This window comes from Lithobates pipiens, unplaced genomic scaffold, assembly GCF_037356315.1.
Source record: "Lithobates pipiens isolate NorthernLeopardFrog02 unplaced genomic scaffold, aLitPip1_a1.2 Scaffold_8, whole genome shotgun sequence".
In the NCBI taxonomy this organism is placed as follows: Eukaryota; Metazoa; Chordata; class Amphibia; order Anura; family Ranidae; genus Lithobates; species Lithobates pipiens.
This window is the reverse complement of record NW_027507903.1, coordinates 639,669,543-639,694,824: the sequence shown is the minus strand read 5'-3', so window position 1 is coordinate 639,694,824 and position 25,282 is coordinate 639,669,543. Positions and strand designations below refer to the sequence as shown.

Genomic DNA, 25,282 nt, shown 5'->3' with positions numbered 1-25,282 from the left:
TATTTTTATTGATCCAAAAAAAAATACTGATCAAAAGCCATTATTGAAATGTCAACAATTGGTTTAAAATTCGAGTTCTGGTGTACATTGTGGAAACAAATTATTGGATGAAAAATACATGCATCACTCCATACAATAATTACCAGAAAATGCTAAAACAGTATTCAAATAATATTCCAAGAAATTTTACATCATCTGATCAAAGGCACCCCACTACCCCAATGCATTTCGATCCTATTGGAGATTAAGTTCTTCTTCAGGGGGGAAAAAAAAGGAAAAGGTGGGATGACTTGAATCACATTTCTGCGAAATATCAAGAAGGAAAATTTGAACATTTTGTAATCATTTATTATTTTTACTTTATTCACGACATGTAGTATTTACCTTTTCCATCAAATCGCTTCACACAAACACGAGATTTAAGTTTTCTCCCTATGGGTGGTCCTGGGCCCCACCGCTGAGATGCTGGATCCCACACTTCCCACTGCAGTGGGGGGGGGGGGGAAGAGAGATGACCCCCCAAAAAAGGGTCAAGATCACGGACTTGCAAGAGGTGAGAGTGTCTTGGAATTACCCCCTGCCCGGGATATAGCCTTGGGGGTGATGGCACCTGAAACCAATAATTATTTAACAATTATTTAACGAATTATTGAGGTGTGTTGAATATTATTCATGTTAAACTGAAGAGAAAGAGGGGGGATTCCTACATATATAAACCTTAGTCCCTCGCTAAAATATAATTATTATTCAATGACAGAACCCGGGTAACCACTACTCCAGCATTCTGTACAGATCTAGTAATGAAATCCTGTGTTTACTACATGAACTGAATTATTTATAAAGGTGTAAATTATCCCTTAATAAATAAAGTCACTAGAAAAAAAAAAAAAATAGTATGACCTTGAGTATGACCTTAAGTGACAATTAATAATGGGGTTACTAAAATCCCCTGGTGAGGTGAACAGAAAAACGTCAATTTTTTCCCACAAATGGAGCTTTCTTTTGGTGGTATTTGATCACCCCTGCGGTTTTTATTTGTTGTGCTATAAACAAAAATAGAGCAACAATTTTGAAAAAAATGCATTATTTTTTACTTTTCGTTATAATAAATATCCCCCAAAAATATATATAAAAACATTTTTTTCCCTCAGTTTATGAATGATTAGCCAGAGTGCCAAGTAGTCAGAGAGAAACTACAACCAAAATATTATTGTAAGGGGTTAAACTACTATGCAAGTTTCCATAAACAACAAAATCAATCAATGTGGTTAACTAGTTGTTGACCGCCGGGCATCAAATGACAGCCAGGCGGCACACCTATTGTGGTGGGAGGTCATCATATGACGTCCTCCCGTTTAAACAGGGAATGTGCGTGATCGTGCATCCCTGTTCTTTCGGTGGCGGCGTGTCACGGAGACACCGCTCACCACCGAAGGGGGTGAACAGCCATTGGGCATGGCTGTTTACCACGTGATAGGCCTTGATGAAGTCACGGCTGATCACAGATGGTTACACCCCCACTGTGCACGATCGCGAGCTCGCTGCACGTACACGTCGGTGGTGGTGTGTTCCCAGGAACAATGCTCATCACCAACGCTGGTAAACAGCCATTGGCTGGCATTTTACCCACATGATTGGCTGTGATCCTTTCACAGCCGATCACTAAATGTAAACCTCATGCCTCATAGAATATACGTTGGGGTGGTTGCTTCGCAAAATGGGATCATTTTGTGGGTAATTCCATTGACCTGGTGCTCCAGGACCTTCAAAAGTGTGATAGGTAGGAATGAAATTAGATGTGTAATTTATGCTCCTAGAACGCCTGAAGGTTTGATGTGATGTTTAACCCCTTACAATAATGATTTGGTTGTAGATTCTCTGACTACTTGCCACTCTGGCTAATCATTCAGTATGAATCCAGCTACACCCACTGGTCATACTTGCTAATATAACAAGCAGAATTAACAGGTAATATATATTATGAACTATGGTTTCTTTTCCCTGCTTTTTCATAGGGTAAATACACATAGAATTTATGCTTTCATTATTAATATGATTATTATCATTTATGCATTACACAAATCCTCATTTTTAATCACGATATATATATATATATATATATATATATATATATATATATATATATATATATTATTTATTTAAAAAAAAATTATAATCACTTGTGTAAGTGTAATCACTCACCGTAAGTGGGTAGCAGATGACTACCCTCCATTTTCCTCTGTCTCATGGGGTCTGCTGCTAGCAGGAAACTTTTTGTCTCCTCCAGGGCAAGGCACCACCCCCTCGCTTTCAGGCGGGCTGGGGGCTGTGGAACTGATGGGCAGGCTCCTCCCGGGGCATGCTGCTGTAACCTTGTGGAACATACTGAAGTTGGCAGGCATGCAGATGCTGGTGCAGGGCTTCTCCAAGCATGTCGCTCGGCACTGACTGTGCCCAAGCAACCAGATGACCGCTGACTTATCCTGGCTCAGTCAACCTCGGCTGCTAGAGGCAACAACTGGCAGGTTTCCCATGAACAGGTGGTCCCAAAATGAGCCCCAAATGTAGCGGTACCCCTGTAGGGGCTGCTGAGTGATGTGGCCCACCTGTCACCCTGCCCAGCCCAGCATTCACTTCTAGACACTCTAAGACAGGCATGTCCAAAGTCTGGTCCGCGGGCCAATCACGGCCCGGGTTCCGGTTTTGAATGGCCCATCTGGTTATTTGGACATGTATATCTTTTGTGACCCCCCCAACGATCTCCCAGCGCTGGGGCCACAGTAGATATATATATATGCCCAGATGCCTTGGAAGGGACAGGGAGGAGGCGGGACAAGTGCCGTGCACACGGGAGAATTTCCCATATACACGGCAGCCTCTGTAATGGGAAGTCAGCACTGCCATTGGATGACTGATCTGTCCATTAAATTAGGCGGCACTTTCTATTAAAGAGGCCACAGAGAAAACAGCTCCTGCAGCTAATCTTTTGGTGCTCGTCCTCGTCCCGCCCTCCTCCGAGGCTGCAGATGGATGGGAATTAGTCAGGCAGCAGTGATTGCAATGGTGAGTCCGCATTCCTGGCACTGATGGGGGGGCTGCATTCTTGGCACTGATGGGGGGGAGCTGCATTCTTGACACTGATGGGGGGGAGCTGCATTCTTGACACTGATGGTGGGGCTGCATTCTTGGCACTGATGGGGGGCTGCATTCTTGGCACTGATGGGGGGGCTGCATTCTTGGCACTGATGGGGGGGCTGCATTCTTGGCACTGATGGTGGGGGGCTGCATTCTTGGCACTGATGGGGGGGGCTGCATTCTTGGCACTGATGGGGGGGGGGGCTGCATTCTTTGCAATGGTGGATGCTGCACTCATGGCAATGGTGGGGCTGCAGATGAGAACTGACCCTTATTTTGCTTCATAGTTTTTGTTTTTTTTAAGTAAAATTTATGTTTTTTTTTTCCTGAAGTGAAGGTGCGTGTTATACGTCAATAAATACGGTATATCCAAATAACATGCCCAAGCTCCTCTCTTTACTCACACACAGCCACAAAGGCAAGAGAATTCTTGTTGGGCCATGTATTAGTGCAAACTAACACACAGACCGAATTTTAATGGTTCAAAAAATGTCAGGGAAAATGGTCAGCCCTCACGCACGTTTGGACACCCCTGCTCTAAGCCCTTGTACACACGGTCGGAGATTCCAACGGAATGTGTCCGATCGGACCATTTTGTCGGATATTCCGATTGTGTGTGGTCTACATCAGACTGTTTCCGTCGGGGTATCCGACGGACCAAGTTTTCCAACTTGTTGGTAAAATTTTCTGACAAAATGCTCCGATCGGACATACTCCGATCATGTGTAAAGAATTCCGATCGGACAAAGTGCCACGCATGCTCAGATTAAATTCCTACACCAAAGCTATTGGCTAGTAGTGTGAACGTAGTCCCATCGTAACGAAATAACGTAATCACGTCGGATTTTCTGACAACTTTGTCAGACTGTGTGTATACAACAGTTTCGGACAAAATCCGTCGGACAAAATCCGAGGATTTGGTTGTCGGAATCTCCGACCGCGTGTACAAGGGCTTAGACAATGAACAAGTTCATCAGCTTTGTTTATTAGTTTTATTGAGGGATTAAAACTTGGATGGTTCATGGGATGCCCAGAAATATTCTTGCATGGTTTGAGACAATTTAGATAATCTCCTCCTGCACAACAGACGATCTCTCCTTCTCCCTCCAGCACAACTCTTCAGGCGCAGCTAGCACATGGTTAGGCCTGGCACGGATTTCAGCTAGGCCTTAGCAAAAGTACCTTATTACAGGCAGGGACTGCAGGCACCTATGGTGTAGCAATTGAAAGTTCTGATGCTAGCTGCCTTCTTTGGTGGACTACTGCTCCCAGTCAGTAGCCCTCCTGGCTGCAGATTTCCGTTTTCACTGCCCATGACACCGCAGTCCTTACTGGCTCTACATCCATCTCAGATTGCATATACTAACAACTTACAAACTCACCCACAATTTAGCTCCCAGCTACATCACTGGCCTAGTCTAAAAATACCAACCAAATCATTCTCTTCATTCCTCCCAAGACCTCCTGCTCTCTAGCTCCCCCGTCACCTCCTCCTATCCTCACTTCCAGGACTTTTCCAAAGCCTCTCTAATCCTATGGAAATCCTTACCCCAATCTGTCCAATTATCTCCTACTATTAGCTTTTAGATAATCCCTGAAAACCCTCCTCTTAAGAGAAGCCTCTTCTAGCCACACCTAACAACTGCATTTTCATTTTCTCCATCAGTTCATCCCCCACAGCTATTACCCTTTTGTTTCATTTGATCCTCCCTTCCAGATTGTAAGCTCTAATTAGCAAGGCCCTCTGATTCCTCCTGTTTTGAATTGTATTGCAACTGTACTGTCTGTCTCCATGTTGTAAAGCGCTATGCAAACTGTTGGAGCTATATCTTTCCTGAATAATAATAACAGTCTGTTGTCTATGAGGCTGAGGAGGAGGGAGATCACTGTTTATATTGATAATTGTGTTAATTGGAACACCTATTGTCTCTGCTAGAAAATTCTTGTGGGTTGTGTTTATACTTGTAGTAATGTGTATTGTTTTTAGTGAGCTTAAAGTCGGCAAGTCTGACAATTGTTGTAATTATATTGCTGTGTGCAGACTACCCCATACACACACACTCATAGCGCTGTATATGTAGTGTGTGTGTGTGTGTGTGTGTGTGTGTTTGTGCCCGTTTGGCACCAGTAACTTCAGTCTCTTGGAAGAAGGAGGCCTTGAACCTTCTGTTAGCCACTTTAGTTGGTGCACTTAGAACTCTTGCTCAGTAAAGTGTAACTGCAGTTTGCTGACAGTATCCAGATAGCAAGGCGGACACTGTGACTGTTTAACAGGGAGTCAGTGAGACCTAGGTTCTGGCAAGTGTGGGCAAAAGTAAAGTAATGCTGTCTGCATGCAGTGTACCTGTTTCCTGCAAATGGGCAAGTGCCCGCTCGCCAATCCTGTGGTCAAGGAACACACAAATGTCCTGGAAACAGGCAGGCTCTTTAGGTAACCAGACTGGTTACCTCACACTGGAATGCTTCATGGCGCCTGTGCAGGGGCACCTGGATATGCATCTGGGATCCCCTCTCAGTCTGGATGTCCCCAACCGGCCATGGATGCCTGTAAAGAAGTGGTGGATTGACCCAGGAGGCAACACTTCTCCCCTGTGTCTAGTCTCTTCTCCTGCTTCGTGGTGCCTGCCCCAGTCCTCAGGCAAACAAGATGGTATCCTTTGCTCTTTTCCCCCAGAGCATGCTGAGCTTTTTAGTTCTGCCACCCCATACAAGGCTATGGGGCCACTTTAGTTGGAGGACCACATGATTGGCTCTCTTTTTGCCAATGAAGATGCAGGGGAGGGAACAGAGCAGGCGGCCGTGACTATGCGAGTACCGCTCTTATTAACTGAAGTAAAGAGAAGGGGGAGGGGGAAGATTCCACCCCGCAAGAGCTGATAGGCGCGCACTCGCTCTCTGGAGAGCCCATGTACATTCTGGCAGTGGCATGAGCAAGATGTGGGGCTGCGGGGCACCCACTACAAATATATATGTGAATTTTTGTAGTGGGAATGAAAACTGCGCTAAGTCAAACTTAATCCAAAACGAACAGCTGTAACATACCATGTGACATAATGACATAGCATAAGAAATAAAAAAATGTTTCGTAAGAAAAAATGACCACCAATCACCTTTCCAGTGGAGAAAAAATGCTGTGTCCAGACCTCCACCCAGTGATAAAACACAAGGCTTACCAGACAGAAATGACCATCAAACTAGAGATAGGTGAATTACGCATTTTTATGATATCCTTAAAGTGGAGGGCCACCCTGAAAAAAAAAAAAATATTAAAAATTACAAAAGAATCTAAAAAAAAAAAAAAATGAAAAAAAATGTTTTTTTTTTACTTACCAGAAATGCCTGTTGCTAGGCACATAATCCTAATCTTCCTCTTCCTCCTCTGCGGAGATCTTCTTTCTTCTCTCCTCGTCGCGTTGTCTTCTGGGCAATGGGTCGCGCTGTGTTCTGGGAAATGTGTGTTCCAGAAAACACAGCATCCCATTCACAAAGCGCTGCACGAGTCGCGCATGCGCAGTAGGAAACGGGCAGTGAAGCCGTAAGGCTCCACTGCCTGTTTCCCTTAGAAGGAATGGCGGCGCCGGGACCCGAGAGCCGAGGGATGGGTCGGCCTCGGGCGGCCGACATCGCGGGCGCCCTGGACAGGTAAGTGTGCTTATTAAGTCAGCAGCTGCAGTGTTTGCAGCTGCTGACTTTTAATTTATTTATTTTTTTAAACGGCCCTCCTCTTTAATTCCCCCAATGATGGTAAACCATCAGGGGCAATACCACTGCACACCCTGTTAACTGGTTGCTCCACAATGTGTATATATTAGAGATAAACAAAGAGACCTCACATAGCATAACTCTGCTATTGAATAAAAGGTAATGACACTCACATGTCTGCCAAGTAAAAATCTATTTTCACATTTAAAATCTGTGGGTACACACAAGATTGCTTCCAGTATTGAACCTAGTGACGCCACAGGATCCTCCCTACGCATTTAGTCATATCTGCCATCATCTGGTGCATGGATGCCACGCTGGAACTTTACTCAGATATAGGAATCCAAGCCTCGATTTAGATCCTATTACACACCCAATCTAACAGGCTGAAATACATTGTGTGGTCCCAATGGTGAACCCCGAAGCTACATCAAAAATGTGAACTAGACTTCTGGGTTTGGCGCCGCATGGAGTAGCTGGGTCTCCAGTTAGCTCCCAATCAGCGATCAATGACCGGCATATAAAAACCAGCCTGACTCTCCATTGCCACCTGAACAGCCCTGGGTGCTCTCACGATCACCCCCTACCCCCAGATTCGCTGCTCAGGAGCTCCGGAACGGGCGCTAGACCGTCTGCCACATCACGGCCGGCCGGTCGCTAAATCGAGGCCCCGGTGGCAGCCTACATGGACCACGCCGTCAGCAATCAGGCCTGGATTTGCTCCACAGAGCCCCCCGCTACCGTTCGTAATACCTCAGGGTGCCATCCCTACCCTCCTGCGGACATCTCTGGGCCCAGCATCCACCATAACTTTGCCGGGCCGGCCGGGCCACAAAATCGAGGCCCCGGTCTCTGCCTACTCGGACCACTCCGCCAGCTCACAGGCCTGGACTTATCCCACGGAGCCCCCAGCTACCGTCAGCATTTTCTCAAGGTGCCATCCCTACCCTCCTGTGGCTATCACTGGGATCTGCACCCGCTGGAACAGCGTGACAGACCGAACCATCACAAGGCCGGCCTGACCGCAAAATTGAGGCCCCGGTCGCAGCCTACACGGACCACGCCGTCAGCAATCAGGCCTGGATTTGCTCCACGGAGCCCCCCGCTACCGTTCCTAATACCTCAGGGTGCCATCCCTACCCTCCTGCAGACATCTCTGGGCCCAGAATCCACTGGGCTCTAGTCTAATGATAGATGCATGACCGGACGCAATAGCCTGCCAGGCAGACAAAACAATTGAGCCTTACCTCTTTCCTCATAAACCCTGCATACCACCCTCAGGCTCCACCCCTCCAGTGAAACATTCGGGTGTCCCTCTACCAGTCTCGAGTGACCCTCACAGAGCGCTGGACACTGGCACGCTTCCAAACTCGGCCACATCGTACCCCCACAGCCTTGTCGTAACATCAGGCCCTGGTCTCTGGCTTTTTCTTTTTCTTTTTTTTTTTTCAGGAGGACCCAGGAGTTTGCATAACTGTGACTCCCCCTCTAACATATTGAAGCCTCCCGGGGGGCCTTCCCAGCTTTCCCATATAAACCGCTTTGTGGAGAAGACTGGCTCACGCTCCCTTATGTCAGCATCTACTCTTCTGGCTCAGCCTCTACTTGAGGCCCCGGCTACGGATTCTCATGTCGCCATGGCAGACGCACCGGCGATGGAGGTAAGCTCCCACATCGCGTCCCCTGTTTCGCTCCAAACATCTCTCTCCCCACCTGTCGTTATACCATCCTCAGTTCTGGGAGACAGTACTACTGATACCGATTGTATAGCCGAAGCCGTGGCTGCCCTCCTGTCCCTCATGATAGCCGCTTTGGTGGAAAAGGCGGTAAACGCGTGGATGAGGCAAATCAAAAAACAGCTAGGGGAACACTCCACTAGAATTGATGAGGTTGAACACCGCCTTTCCAGCCTGGAGGAAGAAGTCTACCAGGCCCAAGCCACCGAACAAGCACAAGACAAAACAAACCAATATATACTCCAAAAACTGGACGATTTAGAAAACAGATGTAGAAGGAGCAATCTGAGATTTGTGGTGGGTACCAGAATCCTTACAACCGTCCGGTCTCATGGACTTCTGCGCCAGACGCCTTCCACAAGTGCTGGGCCTCGCCGGCCCACGCAAGGTTGAATCCCACCACATGGGAGCCATTGTTTCAGACCACAAGTCGCCTCATCCGATTATTGCGAAGTACCTCAATTACGATGACAAGTCCACCATCCTGCAAAAATTCAGGCATACCAGATCTCTTCAAATTGATGATGTCAAGATTCTGATTTTCGCAGATTACTCCCTGGAAGTCTCCAAAAAGAGGAAAGCTTTCCAACAAGTCTGCACTGAGCTATTCCAGCGCCAGATAAAATTCACGCTAGCTCTCCGTCTTAAAGCCCCCAATGGGGAACAACTGTCCTTTTAGGGTCCCTCAGAAGCGGAAGCTTTCCTGCGCTCTCTGCACCTATGCAGACTCTCCGCACAAATCCTCTCCAAACAACCGCCCACTAGACCAGCTGAGCCAGAGAAAAGATTCCCTAAAACGCTTCAGAGCCTCTGGTCTTGCGCAGCACAACTACCCACGCTGACATGGTCTCTTAGGATCCACTCTGTTGGTCTCTAAAGTTATGGAAGTTGAGCAACAAATCTGCCTACCATGGTCACTGACTCAGGTATTTAACCCATCACTAAGTGACTGCCCGTTATATACCGTCTGCCTATGTTACTTGTTTCTGTTTTGCCTTCTACTTTTCATCAGTTTGGTATATCTCCTATAGATTCACTGTGTAAACCCCCCTTCCTAATCTCCCGCCCAGGGCGACATCCCATCACGGTGAAAGACACTGCCTTTCCTTTTGGGCTTTCACGCGTCCCAGTGTCTGGGGAGAGCTGGCTTACGCAGAGACTCTATGCGGAAAAAGGTGAAGTTCATTCCCTATTGTTTTGTTTTCCCCTTCCCCCCTTTCTCTCCCATCTTCCGACCCCCCCCCCAACCACACACCCCACACATCAAACACTTGGGTTGCATCGTTATCTGTCAACCGGCTCACCCTGGTTACCCTTGCTATTTTTTTTATTTATTTTTTTTCTCCTCCTTAGGTCTTTACATTCGGTGTGTAACATACCCCCTCACATTGTACACGCGCAATCGCTGACATGAGAGTCACTTCCTGGAAAGTAAAAGGGCTTAGGTCCCCCTTCAGGAGACAAAAAATTCTTCGCCACCTGAAGAGACTCAAAACTGATATTGCATTGTTCCAGGAAACCCACCTCACTCCTCCTGATTTCCATCGCATGCGCTAAACCACAAAGCTGGAGTTATAGTACTGATACACAAAAATCTTCCCTGTGAGGTGTTAATGGTTGAAACTGATAGCCAGGGCCGCTTTATGTCCATCCACATAAAATTAGGGACTAGAGAACTGATTATTTCCAATATTTACACCCCGAATAACCCTGGTAAACAATTTTTTAATGAGATGTCTACCTGGCTACTCCGTGCCCCGCATTTACCCCATTTAGTGGGAGGAGACTTCAACACAACACTGTACCCTTCAGAAGACAGATCCCACCCTACACGCCTGCGGTCACCGCCTGCATCCCCGAACATACCCATCTCGCACACACCATGGATTCTCTTTCCCTTAATGATGTCTGGAGAATCCATCACCCTGTGGACAGAGAATACACTTTTTACTATAATCCTCACAACATCTTTACCAGAATCGATTACCTCTTCTGCACGGACAGCCTTCTACCGTTGCTCTCTGATGCGGACATTCACGATATCGCTATTTCGGATCACGCACCCATCTCCACATCATTAGACACTCCTGACATCCATCTCCCCGCATTTGGCGTTTTCCCTCCTATCTTCAAAACAATGCAGACTTTCAACGCTATATGGAAGGAGCTTGGTCGGAATACTCCACGGCCAACTCCCCCATACGGAAAACCCAAACCTTTTCTGAGAAGCAGGCAATGCTTTCCTTAGAGGCTGCATCATCTCATAAGCTGCCTCCCTTAAGAGGAACACCTTGTCAAATTATAGGAAAGCCAGTGTTGATCTTCGCCTAGCACAGAACTCTCTGGGCATCCTGAACTCCCCCGAGAACAGACAAAAATGACACGCAGCGAAAAAGGTCCTTCGATACTTGGGCAAACACTCTGGAACTGACACATAGGGCTCGCTTAGATGCTACCTTCCATAAATTTGGTTATAAAGCCGGCAAGACTGTGTGAGGGCCCCTTTTGCCCGACTCATATCACCTCCTTGAGAGACGCATTGGGCACCATAAAATCCTCCCAAAAGGATATAAATGAAGTCATGCTCAAGTACTACTCCTCGCTATATGCCGCAGACCCCATAGACATGAATGTAGCTAACTCCTTCCTAGATGGTCTGGACATCCCCACGGTATCTCCCTCTCAACTTGAAGCTCTCAATGCTTCTATCTTCCTGCCTGAAATTTCGACAGCCATTAGACATCTTGTTCCCTCTAAAGCCCCAGGCCCGGATGGGTTCACGGGAGAATTCAATGAGACCCTATCTGCCATCACTGAACCGGCTCTTCATGCAGTTTACAATAGTATTTGGGCAGGTGGTCCTTATCTACCAACCAGAAACCAGGCCATTGTCAAATTGCTGTCAAAAAAAGGCAAAGATCCCCAAGATCCTGGCTCTTACAGACCCATCTCTCTTCTTAATTTAGATGTTAAAATACTTTCTAAAATAATAGCTTCCAGATTAGCCATCCTTATCCCCTCCCTGATACATCCAGCTCAGTCTGGCTTTGTTAAGGGAAGATCGGCAACCATGAACATACGGAAAGTCATGACAGCCCTAGAACATGCAAAAAATTTGCTGGGGGGGGGGGGGTCATGCCATCATCACCTTGGGTGCGGAAAAATCTTTTGACAACATCAGTTTTGAATGGCTATCCTTGGCTCTAACGAAAATGGGTTTCTCGTGCCCCTTCACCCACCTTGTACGAGCCACGTACACATCCCCCACGGCCAGGCTGGTGGTGGCAGGCCTCCTCTCAGATGAATTCCGTCTCTATAAAGGTACAAGACAGGGCTGCCCCTTCTCCCCTCTTCTTTTTAAAATTGCACTAGAACCCCTCTCCCGTTACCTCGTTCAAAAGGCCCCCCTCCACGGAATCAAAATAGGCCCACGGGAACTCCGCACGTCCCTCTTTGCCGATGACGTTGTCATTTTCACGACCGACCCATCCTCTGATATGCTCACCATTAAAACTATCTTCGATTCAGACTCTGCTCGGGCCTTCGCATCAACTACAGCAAAAGCGAAATTCTCCCTATAGACACTCATTCCGCTCCTCCGTGGGTTCACATTTCACCTTTCTCAGTGGCCAATTCCCATATAACTTACCTAGGCATTAAGATAGGGAAACTGCCCTCTTCTATATACCACCTCAACTACCCCCCTTTAATAACAAAAATTGTTCAGGAATTAAGTAACTGGATGGATCTACCTTTTTCGCTCCTGGGAAGATGTCACTTGGTAAAAGATGGTCAGGTTTGCTCGATTATTGTACCCTCTCCAAACTATACCTCTGCTTTTGAAACACAAAGATACCTTAATCTTAAAAAAAACCATCTCAAAATTTCTCTGGCACACAAAAAACCAAGCATTGCCTTTGCAAAATTGTTTCTTCCCCGGAGCGAGGGAGGGATTAGCCTACCGAATATTAGAGCCTATAACCCCTCTTTCTTGTTGAGAATAAGTCTGGACTGGGTATCGCAACTCTCTTACTATTCAAACTACTCCCTGGAATCAGCAATGGCTCGCCCCTACTCCTTGGTGGCCCTCCTTCATTGCAAGTGGAAATCTATCCCCCCTCCCCTCCAACACAATCTTCTCCTCAGGGGCACATCCATTGCTTGGAGGGAAGTGTGCAAAATACTCAAACTATCACCCTTTCTATCCAGGTGTCTCCCGATACAAGGAAACCCTAGCGTCCCGCCAGGAATGGAGCATAAGCAGTTTTTTGAATGGCGACAAAAAGGCCTAACAACCTTCTCCTCTCTGTGCAACATGGAATCAGGTCACCTTCTTCCCTTCTCTGCGGTTGCAGAAATTTTCTCCCTCCCTCAGTCTCATGCGTTCCACCATGCACAATGTGTCAGTTTCCTGAGGAACTCCTGCAGAGAGGAACGCAAAAGATTTCAGTCATCCTTTCTGGACCTGCTACTACAAGGGGACTCTTACAGGATTTTGGACATCAACAAAGCGCTCGTGTTGAAATCTACCCCCCCTATTGCCTCATCATCATTTGCCAACTGGGTGAAAGATTTCCCAGATCCAGAGTTAGTGGATAAAATTCTACGTGGTTACAATAAAACACATCAGCTGGTCCCCAATTAAATTTGGTACCTCTTGTAGTTTCTCAAGGCCCCTTACTCTAGATCCATCCAGTTTCTACGCTATGGCAGATATATTCTAAGTTGCCTCTCACTATCTCTTATTCTAATTACCTGTATGCATTTGCTTGTTTTTCTTTTTCCAAGGGCCTTGAATGTTGGCTTATGTATGGTACTCTGAAAACAGAAAGATTTTGTATACCTACTTTTGTGATTTCTTGTACCACCTTTCTTCAATAGAATCTATTAAAAAAAAAAAAAATGTGAACTAGACCAGACAGGCTTGTTGCCTTACCGGCATTGCATGGAGTGCATAATATGTAAGCCATCCATATAAGAATAAAACGTAAATAAAACAACAATAAAAATGTAACTGACAGTCTTCAAAGCACCTAAAATACAGTATCACAAAATAAAAATAAAAAACAGATGTCACAAAATTCAAACATAAAAAAATAAACATAAATAGCCATATTTGAGATTTCTCTTTCTAAAGGCCCTCCAGTGACCATAAGGGAAATCGACATCCAGTGATCAAATGTTAAAATCCATCAGAAGGAATAAGAAACCTTGTATTTTGAAAAACAGATCTAACATTTGATCGCTTTTCAAAAGTCATTTTGGGTGCTAATTTTTTTTTTTTTATGACCACTATGAGGGCCTTTGTAAATACCATTCTGGATGTCGCTTTCTCTTATGGCCACTGGAGGGACTTTAGAAAGAGAAATCTCAAATAGGGCTATTTATGTTTATTTTTTATTTTTGTATGTTCAAATTGCATGACATTTTTTTTTTTAATTTTGTGATATCTGTACTTTAGGTGCTTCAAAGACTGTCAGTTAAATTTTTATAGTTTTTTTAATCAAGTTTTTTTGTTCTTATATGGATGGCTTACACATTGTGCACTCAATGCAATGCCGATAAGGCCAGCTGGTCTTGTTCACATTTTTAATGTAGGTATGTGGTTCGCCATGGAGACAGCGTGATGTATTTCAGCCTGTTAGATTGGGAGTGTAATAGGATCCAAATTGAGGCTTGGCTTCCCCGCTTACTATATCTGAGTGATGGTCTGGTTTGGTGTCTGTGCCCCAGATCACATCAGTTATGACGAAACACGTAGGGAGAATCCTGCTTTGATGCCACTATGTTTCATACTGGAAGTGATTGGGAAGCTATCGTGTGTGTGTGTGTGTGTGTGTGTGTGTGTGTGTGTGTGTGTGTGTACCCACAGATTTTAAATGTGAAAATAGCTTTTTACTTGGAGGTTATGTTAGTGTTATTTCCTTTTATTAGATGAACTATGCACATACAGAGTTATGCTATGTGAGGTCTCTCTGTTTATCTCTGATATATACACATAGTGGAGCAACCATTTACCAGGGTGTACAGTGGTATTGCCTTTGACTGTTTACCATCATCAGGGAATAAAGGATATCATTACAATGCGTAACTGACCTATCTGTAGTGGATGCTCAGTTCCGTCTGGTAAGCCTTGTGTTTTATCACTGGGTGGAGGTCTGGACAAAGCACTTTTTCTCCATTGGAAACTATCACTGCACTTTGATTTCTATCACAGATCGACATTAAACTACTGGGATTTTTGTGGACTTTTGTGGATAATATGTGGAAACAACTAGTAAGATTTGTGTTGATGGAATAATTTGTACTTTTCTTTTTATAGAACAAGACAAACCATGTGTTTTATCTGGAGGAGATTACAATTTTCATGTGGGAAGAAGGTAATACAACAAATACAACTTCATACTGCCAGGATATTTTAGAAGCAAAGTAAACCCTTGTTAGCTCTGTATCCAAATGTACTAGTCCAAGTTACGCAGTCAGTTTACCCAAATATGATATTTCAGAGTTTGGTGAATGCTGGAGAGTTACACCCCATGACTATGTTTTCTATCTCTGAAGCATTCTATTTTGTTCTTGAGTCCATACACCTGCTGTGCCCATTATGAGGAGCTCTCACCATCCATGAGCTGAGTTCCCAGGTCTGTACACCTACTGTGTCTAGGAATAGACTTCCCCCATTCCTGCACTGAGTTCCTGGGTCTGAACACCAGCTGTGCCCATCATGAGGGGTTCTCTCTATCCCTGGCCTGAGTTTCTGGTATCTGAACAACTACTGTGTCCATTATCATGGGTTCCCACTAGGATTGTCCCGATACCGATACTAGCATTGGTTTAGATACCGAGCATTTGCGCGAGTACTCGTACTCGCAAAAATGCTCCTGATGTCTAATCTGATACCTGGGAATGTGGCGGGAGAGGGCGGGGTAGAGAGTAAGTCAACAAGCGGACAGCAGTGGAACTAGGGGTAAGCTGGCTGGGGCAAGGTGCAGGGCGCATTCTGTTAAATTCTGTCACATTCTGTCAAAATTGGTGACTGGAAAATTCTAATTCGGTAAAGGAAGTGAAGTTCCGTGTCTCCGGAGGTTAAACATCACAATGCCCATCTTGATACATCTTGCACTCTGCTGCAGTAAGGCAGCAGCGGCTTTCTTGTTTCCCCCAGCCAATATGCTTTGGGCTGGGTGTAACAAGGTGTCTGCTGCTGCTTACTGAGTGCAAGCATATAGTATATACTCTATGTACCGATACCCCCGAAGGAGCTGCTTTTGTTTGTTCAGTCCATTACACTGCCTCCCAACCCCAAAGAACTGTCCCAGCCCCTCTGGTGCACCTAGCAATGTCATTAATGGAATAACACAGTAATAAACACAGACACAGTTCTGCTCTCTCAAGTTTCCTTGGACCAGAGAAAAGTTTAAAGTAATATTAGTCAGCCAAGTCCTGTAGCCAGGACTTGGTTGAAACAGTTCTCAATAACCCAACAAGGCAGCCTCACCAGTGCCCATCAATGCAGGCTCACCAGTGGTTTCAGCATTGTTCTGTGATCGACAACATGGGTGCCTTCATCCCCATTATGCTGCTCTGGAAACACTGGAATTTGTTGTACTCTCTATTAATCATTGTGCATCCGCATATGTATATTGTTTTGTACTATGTAATAAAAAAAATTTTTTAACTTCTTTTTGTTAATAATTTTTGAGACTACTGCCTAAACTAAAGTCCCAACTGAGGGGAAAAAATTGGTTTTGTGTCTAATGTATTACGGATGTGAGCAGTCAGTCTCTTTCCATACAGTTTTATGCACGTCTATTCTTTAAGAGCAACAACAATAATGTTCTAAGAGCAAGGTCTTGCGTTTGTTCTCTTCACCGGCATTTTGGAGCTCTGTGGACAAGGGTCCCTCAATGTAACAGGGTGATGAGGAGCAATGTAAAACAGCTGGTGCTGGGATATAGCACTCTTCTATGTGATCCGGATAACAGGTGTCTGTGCACAGTGTTCACGTTTGGTGTCTTATGGAAGGCAATATGATTCCCTGGCAAAGCCCCCTCACCAATCCTGTACGCATTCAGTGGTCCTCCAAAGAGCGATCAACCAATTATCCTGGCTGCAGATGTGTCGCAATGGCTTCAGTCTGCTGACCCAGTGAATTGATCGATTCCGTGACATTACGTGCTGCTGCAGAGCATCCTTCTGGAAGCATACAGGGTTCTATCCCTCTGGGCTGGAGCTGCAGGCTGTGAGCCCGTTGGCAGGCCGCAATCCCCTCACACAGAAACAGAAGATTGCTCTCCCGATGGGATCCAGGAAACAGGGCCTCCTTGGCCTGGTCCGTCCTGTACTTTTATAGTCTCTCCCACAATCCTCTTGACTCTCTGCAGTGCAGCCTGTGATTTTCAGTCCTGCCCCCTCACCAGTCAGTCAGGCTGCCTTGTGCTGGGACTTCATATTCCACAGTTCTCTGCTGCTGCTCCGTGATGATTGGCTCTCAGTCTCTTCCAATAGGGAGGCTACAAAGTGAACAGTTCAGCCTTGAGTGGTACCTGCTACACATATGACAAATGACATGAATGATGAGAGGAAAGGAAGGATTTTGCAATGCTATCTGCCATATACCATTGGAAAATCCTTCCTTTCCTCGCATGACATCTGTAGGACTTTAAGCCCAGTGTAATATATATGTAAGCTTTTCCTATGACAGGCAACCCGTCTCCAAAACCCCATCCACCATTAATAAGGACTGGACTAGATTTGGAGTAAATGGCCATCCGGCCTTAATTTATTAACAAAATATGCTTTAATAAAAAATACAGTAAATAACTTTAAACTGCGACTTCCAACTTTTTGAGTTGTTGACCTCCAGATGGAATCCCCTGTCTTGTAGGCTATAACCAAACCGTCGCAGTGACCTACCCCTTTTAACCCTTCCTGGTTAACCCCTCATAACCTGGAAGTACCATTAAACCACCCCCATCCCATGGATGGGTACAACAGTTTTTCTACCCGTACCTCACATTACTTCTTTAAAAGCCCAAAGAACCGCCTAGCTCCCACCTGACCCCCTTAACCTAAAAAAACCCAATATATAAACAGGGAGGGTGGGTGGGGATCACTTCCTCCTCCGCTCTCTGAGTGATAGCATAGCATGCTGCTATCACGGAACAGGCAATGGCTCCGCCCCTCAGCTCTGCCTACCCCGTCTCTTAAAGCGGCCCCTAAATAGCTCTTAAAATGGCGACTGTGCAGTCCAGCACATGTCATGCCATCCCTGCGCCCACCCCCTGCGTCTGTTAGCTACCGGAATCACTTCAATCATGTCATTTATTATGCCAGGCTAGTAAAGCATCAGTGCCTGCCCACCAGTGCCCATAAGTGCCACCTATCAGTTCCCATAAGTGCCAACCATCAGTCAGTGCCCATCAGTGCTATTGTAACATGATATTTAAAAAAAAAGTATCTGTAATCGGTATCGGCGAGTACTTGACAAAAGTGTCGGTATTTGTATTCGGTCTTAAAAAAGTATCGGGACAACCCTAGTTCCCACCATGCCCACACTGATTTCCTGGGTCTGCACACCTGTTGTGCCTGTTTTTTAAAGGGGGCTAGATTTTATATTTATTCTATGTTTTGGAGATTGTGACAGGAGGACACACAAAGGTTGGCAGGAACATCCCGTGAGGAGCAAGAACATAAAAGATAGAAGAAACACCCAAAACTCCCTTGTGGATAGGAACAGAGCTGGGTATTATGGCAAGACAATCTCACTATTGAATGATCCATACTGTCACAGATTAGTGGCATATCTTATCTTTATTGCTCAAACCAGATGTCTCCAATCTTAACAGTATGAGGGCCACACTGTATTTTTTTACAAATAGTCATGGGCCAAAAAAAATTAAAAAAATTAAAACGGCTTTATTCAATAAATAAAATGTAAACAAATTATTAGGTTTTACTTGGATGTTTTTGGAATCACCATGATAGGATTCATTACAAAAGAGAGAGAACTTTAGTAAAATAAAGCAAAGAAATTCCAAATACACTTGAGCCCATCAGAACCTTACATGACGTTCCCCATCAGAGTCTCCCTTTACATCAGGGTCTCCATCAGAGTGCTTCACTTGCACCAGAGCCCACCCTTATATACTTATCACATGCCTGGGAGCCATCTTCATGTTAAAATCTGGTCTAAGCACATGATTGGTTATTAGGATGCTTGTTGTCCTAGCAACCAACAATGGTACAATGACAGTGGAGTCAGGGGAATCTGTTCTGGTGACTGGAGGTTGGACTGTAGAAGAAACAGAGACCGTGGGCTGACCTGAGGACCTGTGTGTGACCTGTGTGAGAGGTGACTGACCCTAGCTGTTTGCATGAGGAAATTATCTTTCCTGGACCTCCAGTGTTTGGTCTCTGACCGGTGCCATTCTAAATACATCTTATGATGGTTTGAATAGTGCTTTATTTCTTAAAAGATAACGTGTATTTTGTCTTTTTTAGACCTCTAGCACTTAGTCTACAACCAACGCCATTTTTTAATAGATCTGATTATTCATTATAAAGTATACATACCCAGTTTTTGGCCTCCAGTGGTCGGTCTACAAAAGACGCAATTTTTTAATAGACCTGATCATTCTTTGGGAAGTATACAAACCCTGTTACGTCAGTGGATAGACCGATTTATTCTGCCACTGATTTTGCATGTTGATGTGAAACACGCTGGGAGGAGCCTGACTTGCGAAATCATCACACCTGCCAAGGCTTTGTTAGTGTGGCATTTGTATTGCATGCTGACTTGATTTGAAATTGTAAGCACCTGTCTCTATTTTTTTTTTTTTCTTTTACACAATTTTTATTGAAAGGTAACAGAACATTACAATCAAGATTGAGTCGCACAGTGACGTTTGCATTTCAACACGATATCTTAAATGTAAGCAAAGATACATAAGAGATTGCAAAATTCACAGGGTTTGAACAGTTACAACATAGGATGTTTTAGACAGAAATTAAAAATTGTATTCGTCAGATAAGGCGGAAAGAGAATCAAAGCGTATATAAGGATAAAATAACAATATTCTTGAGGAGGAAGGGGAAGGAGGGGGAAAGGAGGGATAAAAAAAAAAAAAAAGAAAGTGGGGGGGGAGTTTATATTTAGGCGTAGTGGCAGGAGGGAAGATCAGGCAGTGAGGAGGGGTGGACAGCGGCCTGCGCTGTATGAACATCTCATGTACAAAAACATAGATCAATGACAGAGAATCAGCAACAAATAATACTTAAATAGACGATTTATATTCCTGAGTATCTTTAAAAGCTAGCCATTTTGACCAGGTTGAGGTGAATTGTAACATTCTTTCTTGCGAGATACTGATAAGCTCTTCAATAGTTTCAATAGAGGTGATCCTTTTGAACCATTCTTTTTTCGTAGGGATTGAAGTTGACCTCCAGTGAGAGGGGATGCAGTGTCTAGCAGCGTTTGTCATAATCATCACTAGGGATTTCAAATATCTTTTTGAGGGGATTGTGTTGTGGTGCAGTAGAAAGTGGGCTGGGTCGAATTCTAACGGTTCTGAGGTTATGAATGTAATGGTTTCATGAACCATTTTCCAAAATGGTTGGATATGAGTGCAAGACCACCATAGGTGGAATAATGATCCCACTTCACCACTGCACCTCCAGCACTTGTTGGAGATCTGGGGGTTGAATTTCTGTATGGTGCTGGGTGTTCTATACCATCTGGTTAGAATCTTAAATCCGCACTCCTGAGTAGCGACATTGAGTGAGCCTTTGTGAGCGTACATGAAAATAGTTTCCCAGTTTTTATTAGTGAATGAAAGGTTGAGGTCGTTTTCCCAGGCTAGACAGGATGGGAAAGAGAATTCTAGACCTCGTCGAATAATGAGTTATAGATAATTGAAATATTGTGTCTTTGAGGGTGCATACCTGAGCATAGAGTTTCAATGGTCTTGGGGGGTTTGGAACTCAGAGTTGTCAGTACTACCGTGGAGAAAAAATGTCTTATTTGGAGGTACGTCCAGTGGGAGATTAGTCTCGGGTCGTTGTCTTTATTGATTTCCTCGAGGGGAAGAGGTTTCCCATTGTGTAAGAAATGTTTGATCAGTACATTTTTGTGGGGCCAGTTTACTAAGAAAGATTTTTGTTTGTTTCCTGGGGGGAAGTCTGGGTTGTCTCTGAGAGGCGTTAGGGAACTGATCCAAGGGGTGGGGTCACTTTTTTTATACGTGTCATGGAATATTGCTAACGTGGGACCGATAATAGGATGAGATTTAATCTCTTTTGAGTGGTATTTGGGGTTTATCCATGGAAGATGACTGAGTGGGAATGGGAATTGGGCTTGTTCTAGTGATACCCAATCCTTGATAGGCTGGTGTAAATTCCAGTCCACTATACGTGTGAGCATAGCTGCTTGGTGGTATTTTTTCAGGTCCGGGAGGGCTATTCCACCTTTATTTTTTGGGAGAGTTAATCTTGTGTATTTGATTCTAGGAGGTTTACTCCTCCAAATAAAGGTGGTACACGCTTTGCGAAAGGCAGCAAAGAAAGAAGAAGGTAGTCTGATAGGGATCGTTTGCATAGCGTAAAGGAATCTGGGAAGAATAGTGATTTTTATCAAAGAGGCCCTACCAAACCACGAAATATTGAGGGAGTTCCATCTTATAAGGTCCTCTTGTGAGTCTTTTAGTAAGGGTAGAAAATTGAGTTTGAAAAGGTCAGTTAGATTTGAGGGTATTTCTATCCCAAGATAGGTAATATGTTTAGGAGACCACGTGAATGGGAAATTTTTCTTACATAGTTCAACAACATTGGAGGGTAAGGATATGTTTAGTGCTACGATTTGGAGTGGTTAATTTTTAAATTGGATATTGATTGGAACGCCTCAAGTTCTTGAATTATATTAGGCAGTGAAATAAGGGGTTGCGATAGGAAGAGTAGCATGTCATCTGCGAAAGCAGCGATTTTATAGGGATGGTCTTTTATTTCTATGCCTTTTATGTCCGGGTTGGCTCTGATTTTATTAAGAAGCGGTTCTAGGGTGAGAACGAATAGAAGCGGGGACAAGGGACAACCTTGACGCGTCCCATTTTTAAGGGTGAAGGCGTTCGACAGGTGGCCGTTGGTGCGAACGCGAGCAGTAGGATTTGAGTATAGTGCAGAGATGTATGCTCTCATCTTAGGCAGTAAGCCGATGTTTTTAAGGACTGCGTCAATAAAGTCCCAGGCCACTCTGTCGAACGCCTTCTCGGCATCGAGAGAGAGGAAGAATCCCTGTTTCTTTTTGGAAGTCAGCCAATTGTTTATGTTCAGGGCCTTAATGGTATTGTCCCGGCCCTCCCTACCCGGGATGAATCCCACTTGGTCAAGGGAGATTAGTGATGGGAGTAAGGGTAATATTCTATTGGCGAGGATTTTGGCATAAATTTTAATGTCTACGTTTATTAAAGAAATTGGGCGGTAGTTCGTGACGAGGGTTGGGTCTTTTCCTTCTTTGGGAATGACTGCTATGTGCGCTTCCAGGACCTGTTTGGGGGGGTTTCGTTCGGAATGGAGTGATTGGAAAGTTTTCAAGAACCTGGGTTTAAGAATGTCGAGAAAAGTTTTGTAATATTGGAGTGGGAGACCATCTGGACCCGGGGCTTTGCCAATTTTCATGTCCTTTAAAGCTCTATCAAATTCTTCTCCATTAATGGGAGATTCGAGTTCCAGAGCGATATTGTGTGCTATTTTCGGGGGACTGTGTTTGTCTAAATACTCTTGAAGGAGTTTAGTTCTAGCCTCTGAGTTTGGGGGAAACTTGGGATTGGGAGGGATATTATAAAGTGATTGGTAGTACTGCTCAAATTGGTTGGCTATCTCCTCATTCGAGGAATACGACTTTCCTTTGTTGTCTTTTATTTGGTGTATGGTGGAAGCAGCTTTCTTACTCTGAACCGCTCTTGCAAGAAGTTTGCCACTTTTATTGCCTTGTTCGTAGTATATTTTATGACGTAATATATATTGCCTTTTGGCCTTTAGATTCAGTTCGTCGGCAAGTGAGTCTCTAGCTTTAGTCAACTCCTCAAACGCGGAGACAGCCATAGTTTTTTTATGTAGAAGTTCTAGTTTGTGTATGTGATCTACTAGGGATTTGATTCTAGCTTGTTTTTCTTTTTTGAGTTGGGTCAGTTTCCTAATAAATTCGCCTCTGATGACACTTTTGTGGGCTTCCCATTGTATGGCGTTGGAGGTATCGTCAGTGTCATTACGAGTAAAATAGTCGGTGAGTATGTCTCTGAAGCGGAGGATATCTATAGGGTCTTTAAGTACAGTGGTGTTCATTCTCCAAGTTTTGGTTTTAGTGATTTTTTCCGGGAAAGTCAAAGTTAGTGTAATTGGGTGGTGGTCAGATAAAGTCATTGGCTCAATAGTTGTGTTCGTCAGGAGTGGTAGGTCTGATTGTGTGATGTAAAAGTAGTCGATTCTGGAATATTTTTGATGGATTGTTGAAAAGTAAGTATAATCTCTAGATTGAGGGTTGAGAGTTCTCCACGTGTCGTGTAGCGTTAGCAACTGCAGCTGTAGTTTAATTTGTTTAAGAGCCCTGAAGGGAATGCTCGAAGAGCCATTCGAGGTGTCGGTAATGGGGTTGAGGGGAACATTGAAGTCTCCTCCCAGTATAAGAATACCGGAAGCAAAATTTGTTAGAAGGTCTTTGATCTTACGAAAAAAAGCTACCTGTTTCGTGTTGGGGGCGTAAATGTTGGCAATCGTGACCGGGCGTGATGACACCTCTCCCTTAAGGAAGATGTATCTTCCCCCCGGGTCAACCATTGTATCTTGTATCTGCAGTGGAGTGTGTTTCGAGATGAGGATGGATACTCCTTTTGTCTTCCCCTCGGGATTAGTGGAGTGGAAGACAGTGGGGAAACGTCCATCCGAGAATTTTGGAACATTGTTAGATTTGAAATGAGTCTCTTGGATACATACTATGTTGGCTCTGTATTTGTGAAACTCAGAAAGGAACTTGGTTCTTTTAGTTGGGATATTGAGCCCTTTGGCGTTAATGGATAGTAATTTGAGGGGAAGGGTTGAGGTATGCGATCCCTGAGACGGCATCACTGAATATATCTGCCAACGGTGTTGGGAAAGAAAAAAGAAAAGGAAAAGTAATAGAAGACAGAATAAATAAAATTAGGGGTGGAGGGGTAAAAAAAAAAAAAAAAGAGGGGGGATGAAGGGATTACCTAAAACAGGTAGGTAGAACAGATACCGGAGGAAGGATTAGACCAGCTAAGCCAACCTATATGTATATGCCGGTAGGGTCAAGGAGCGATATAGGAGATCACTCCTTGTGTGGGTTCAATGACCAAAAGGGGGGACAAGCAAGTGTCAGATGTTGTAACACAAAGTAAGGTGTTTGAGATAAGGTAAGAGGGATCGGCGCCCAGGGAGCTCAAGTGCGCATGGAAATTTAAAACTGGACAGGGTTGTGATGCATGGAGGTGGAAGAGGGGTAGCGTGGCAGCATCGCGTAATGTGATCAGAGCCAGCCAAGCCTATGTTGCAATGAGAAGAAGTGTGAATAAGTGATCAACCTTGGACCGTGGATATGCATATCTCTTTATAATGACCAACGAGACAAATTAAGTGAGGATCTTGTGTAAGGTAGTGCAATGCATCAGGGGGATGAGACCCTTTCACCCTCTGGAGGGCTTGAGTAAATATGTTGCTTGGTAGTAGTGTGTAGTAAAGGAATCTTCTAAACAACAATCTTAATAACAATAATAATAATAACAATACCTTTAACCTTGCACAAAGAAGGAGTAGGGCGAACCGAGAATCCCACCAGGCATCACCGAGCTCGGAGCCCGGAATTAACAACAAATAATTGTGTCAGTGGATTTGGAGACTAGTGCTGATCCCAGTTAGCAGAAGGGTTGTGTCTATTCATCGAGCAGGATAGTTAGGATAGGTCTTACTCAGATCCATGGGGGATGTGCACTAGCGGGGTTCTCCACTCGCCCAGTTAACAGAAGCTGTAGCAAAAGAGAGAAGGGGTTATACCCCTTACAGGAGCCTCTGACTGGTAACAAACAAAAGTTGAAATCAAGCATACAACTTAAACTTTATGTATATAATGGTAGAGAAGAAGGAAGAACAAAAAATACAGTTTACCTCAATAACCTTAGTGGAATGGGGGTCGAGCCAGACTAAAAGAGACCTTTAAATATGGCTGGTATTGGGATAACCCAGTCCCTAGAGACCATGAGAGAGACAAACCTAAGATAATTAGAGCCTTGGGGCTCTTGTAAGTTATCATGAGGAAAAAAAGAGACGAAAAACCTAGCTAACATCCACATATTAGACAGTGAGCAACCTAGATAAAAGAAACAAACAAAGTTAGACTGACCCCCTAGTGTATTCATAAAATAGCCCATTTCAAGGTGGGCATAGAAATAGTGTTCGCCATCTGGTTGTGAGTCCACCTGTAAAAGAAGACTTTATTATAACATTCTCAGTTCAGTCTGTTCCCCAGAAAGCAAAAAAAAAAAGAAAAAAAAGAGGAGCAATGAAAGCAGGAGAAATAAGCATGTTGTGAGTGGGCAACTGTAAGACAATGTGAGTGCAGGCCCAGACGCTAACCAGGTTCCATCTAAGCGATATAGTCTACATTTTGCTCGGAAACCGGAAAAACCTGAATAAGGGCCTTA

The 25,282-nt window shown here is 44.5% G+C and overlaps 1 protein-coding gene across 1 annotated transcript in view; it reads left to right on the top strand.

Annotated features, from left to right (window-relative positions):
- The first annotated feature begins 6,230 nt into the window (after positions 1-6,230).
- The window catches only part of LOC143962431 (uncharacterized), a 134,531-nt gene continuing 115,479 nt past the window's right edge, over positions 6,231-25,282 (top strand). The window contains exons 1-3 of the mRNA XM_077471707.1: positions 6,231-6,339; positions 8,290-8,870; positions 14,896-14,953. Coding sequence (XP_077327833.1) covers positions 6,231-6,339; positions 8,290-8,870; positions 14,896-14,953 — 748 coding nt within the window. The remainder of the gene's footprint in view (positions 6,340-8,289; positions 8,871-14,895; positions 14,954-25,282) is intronic.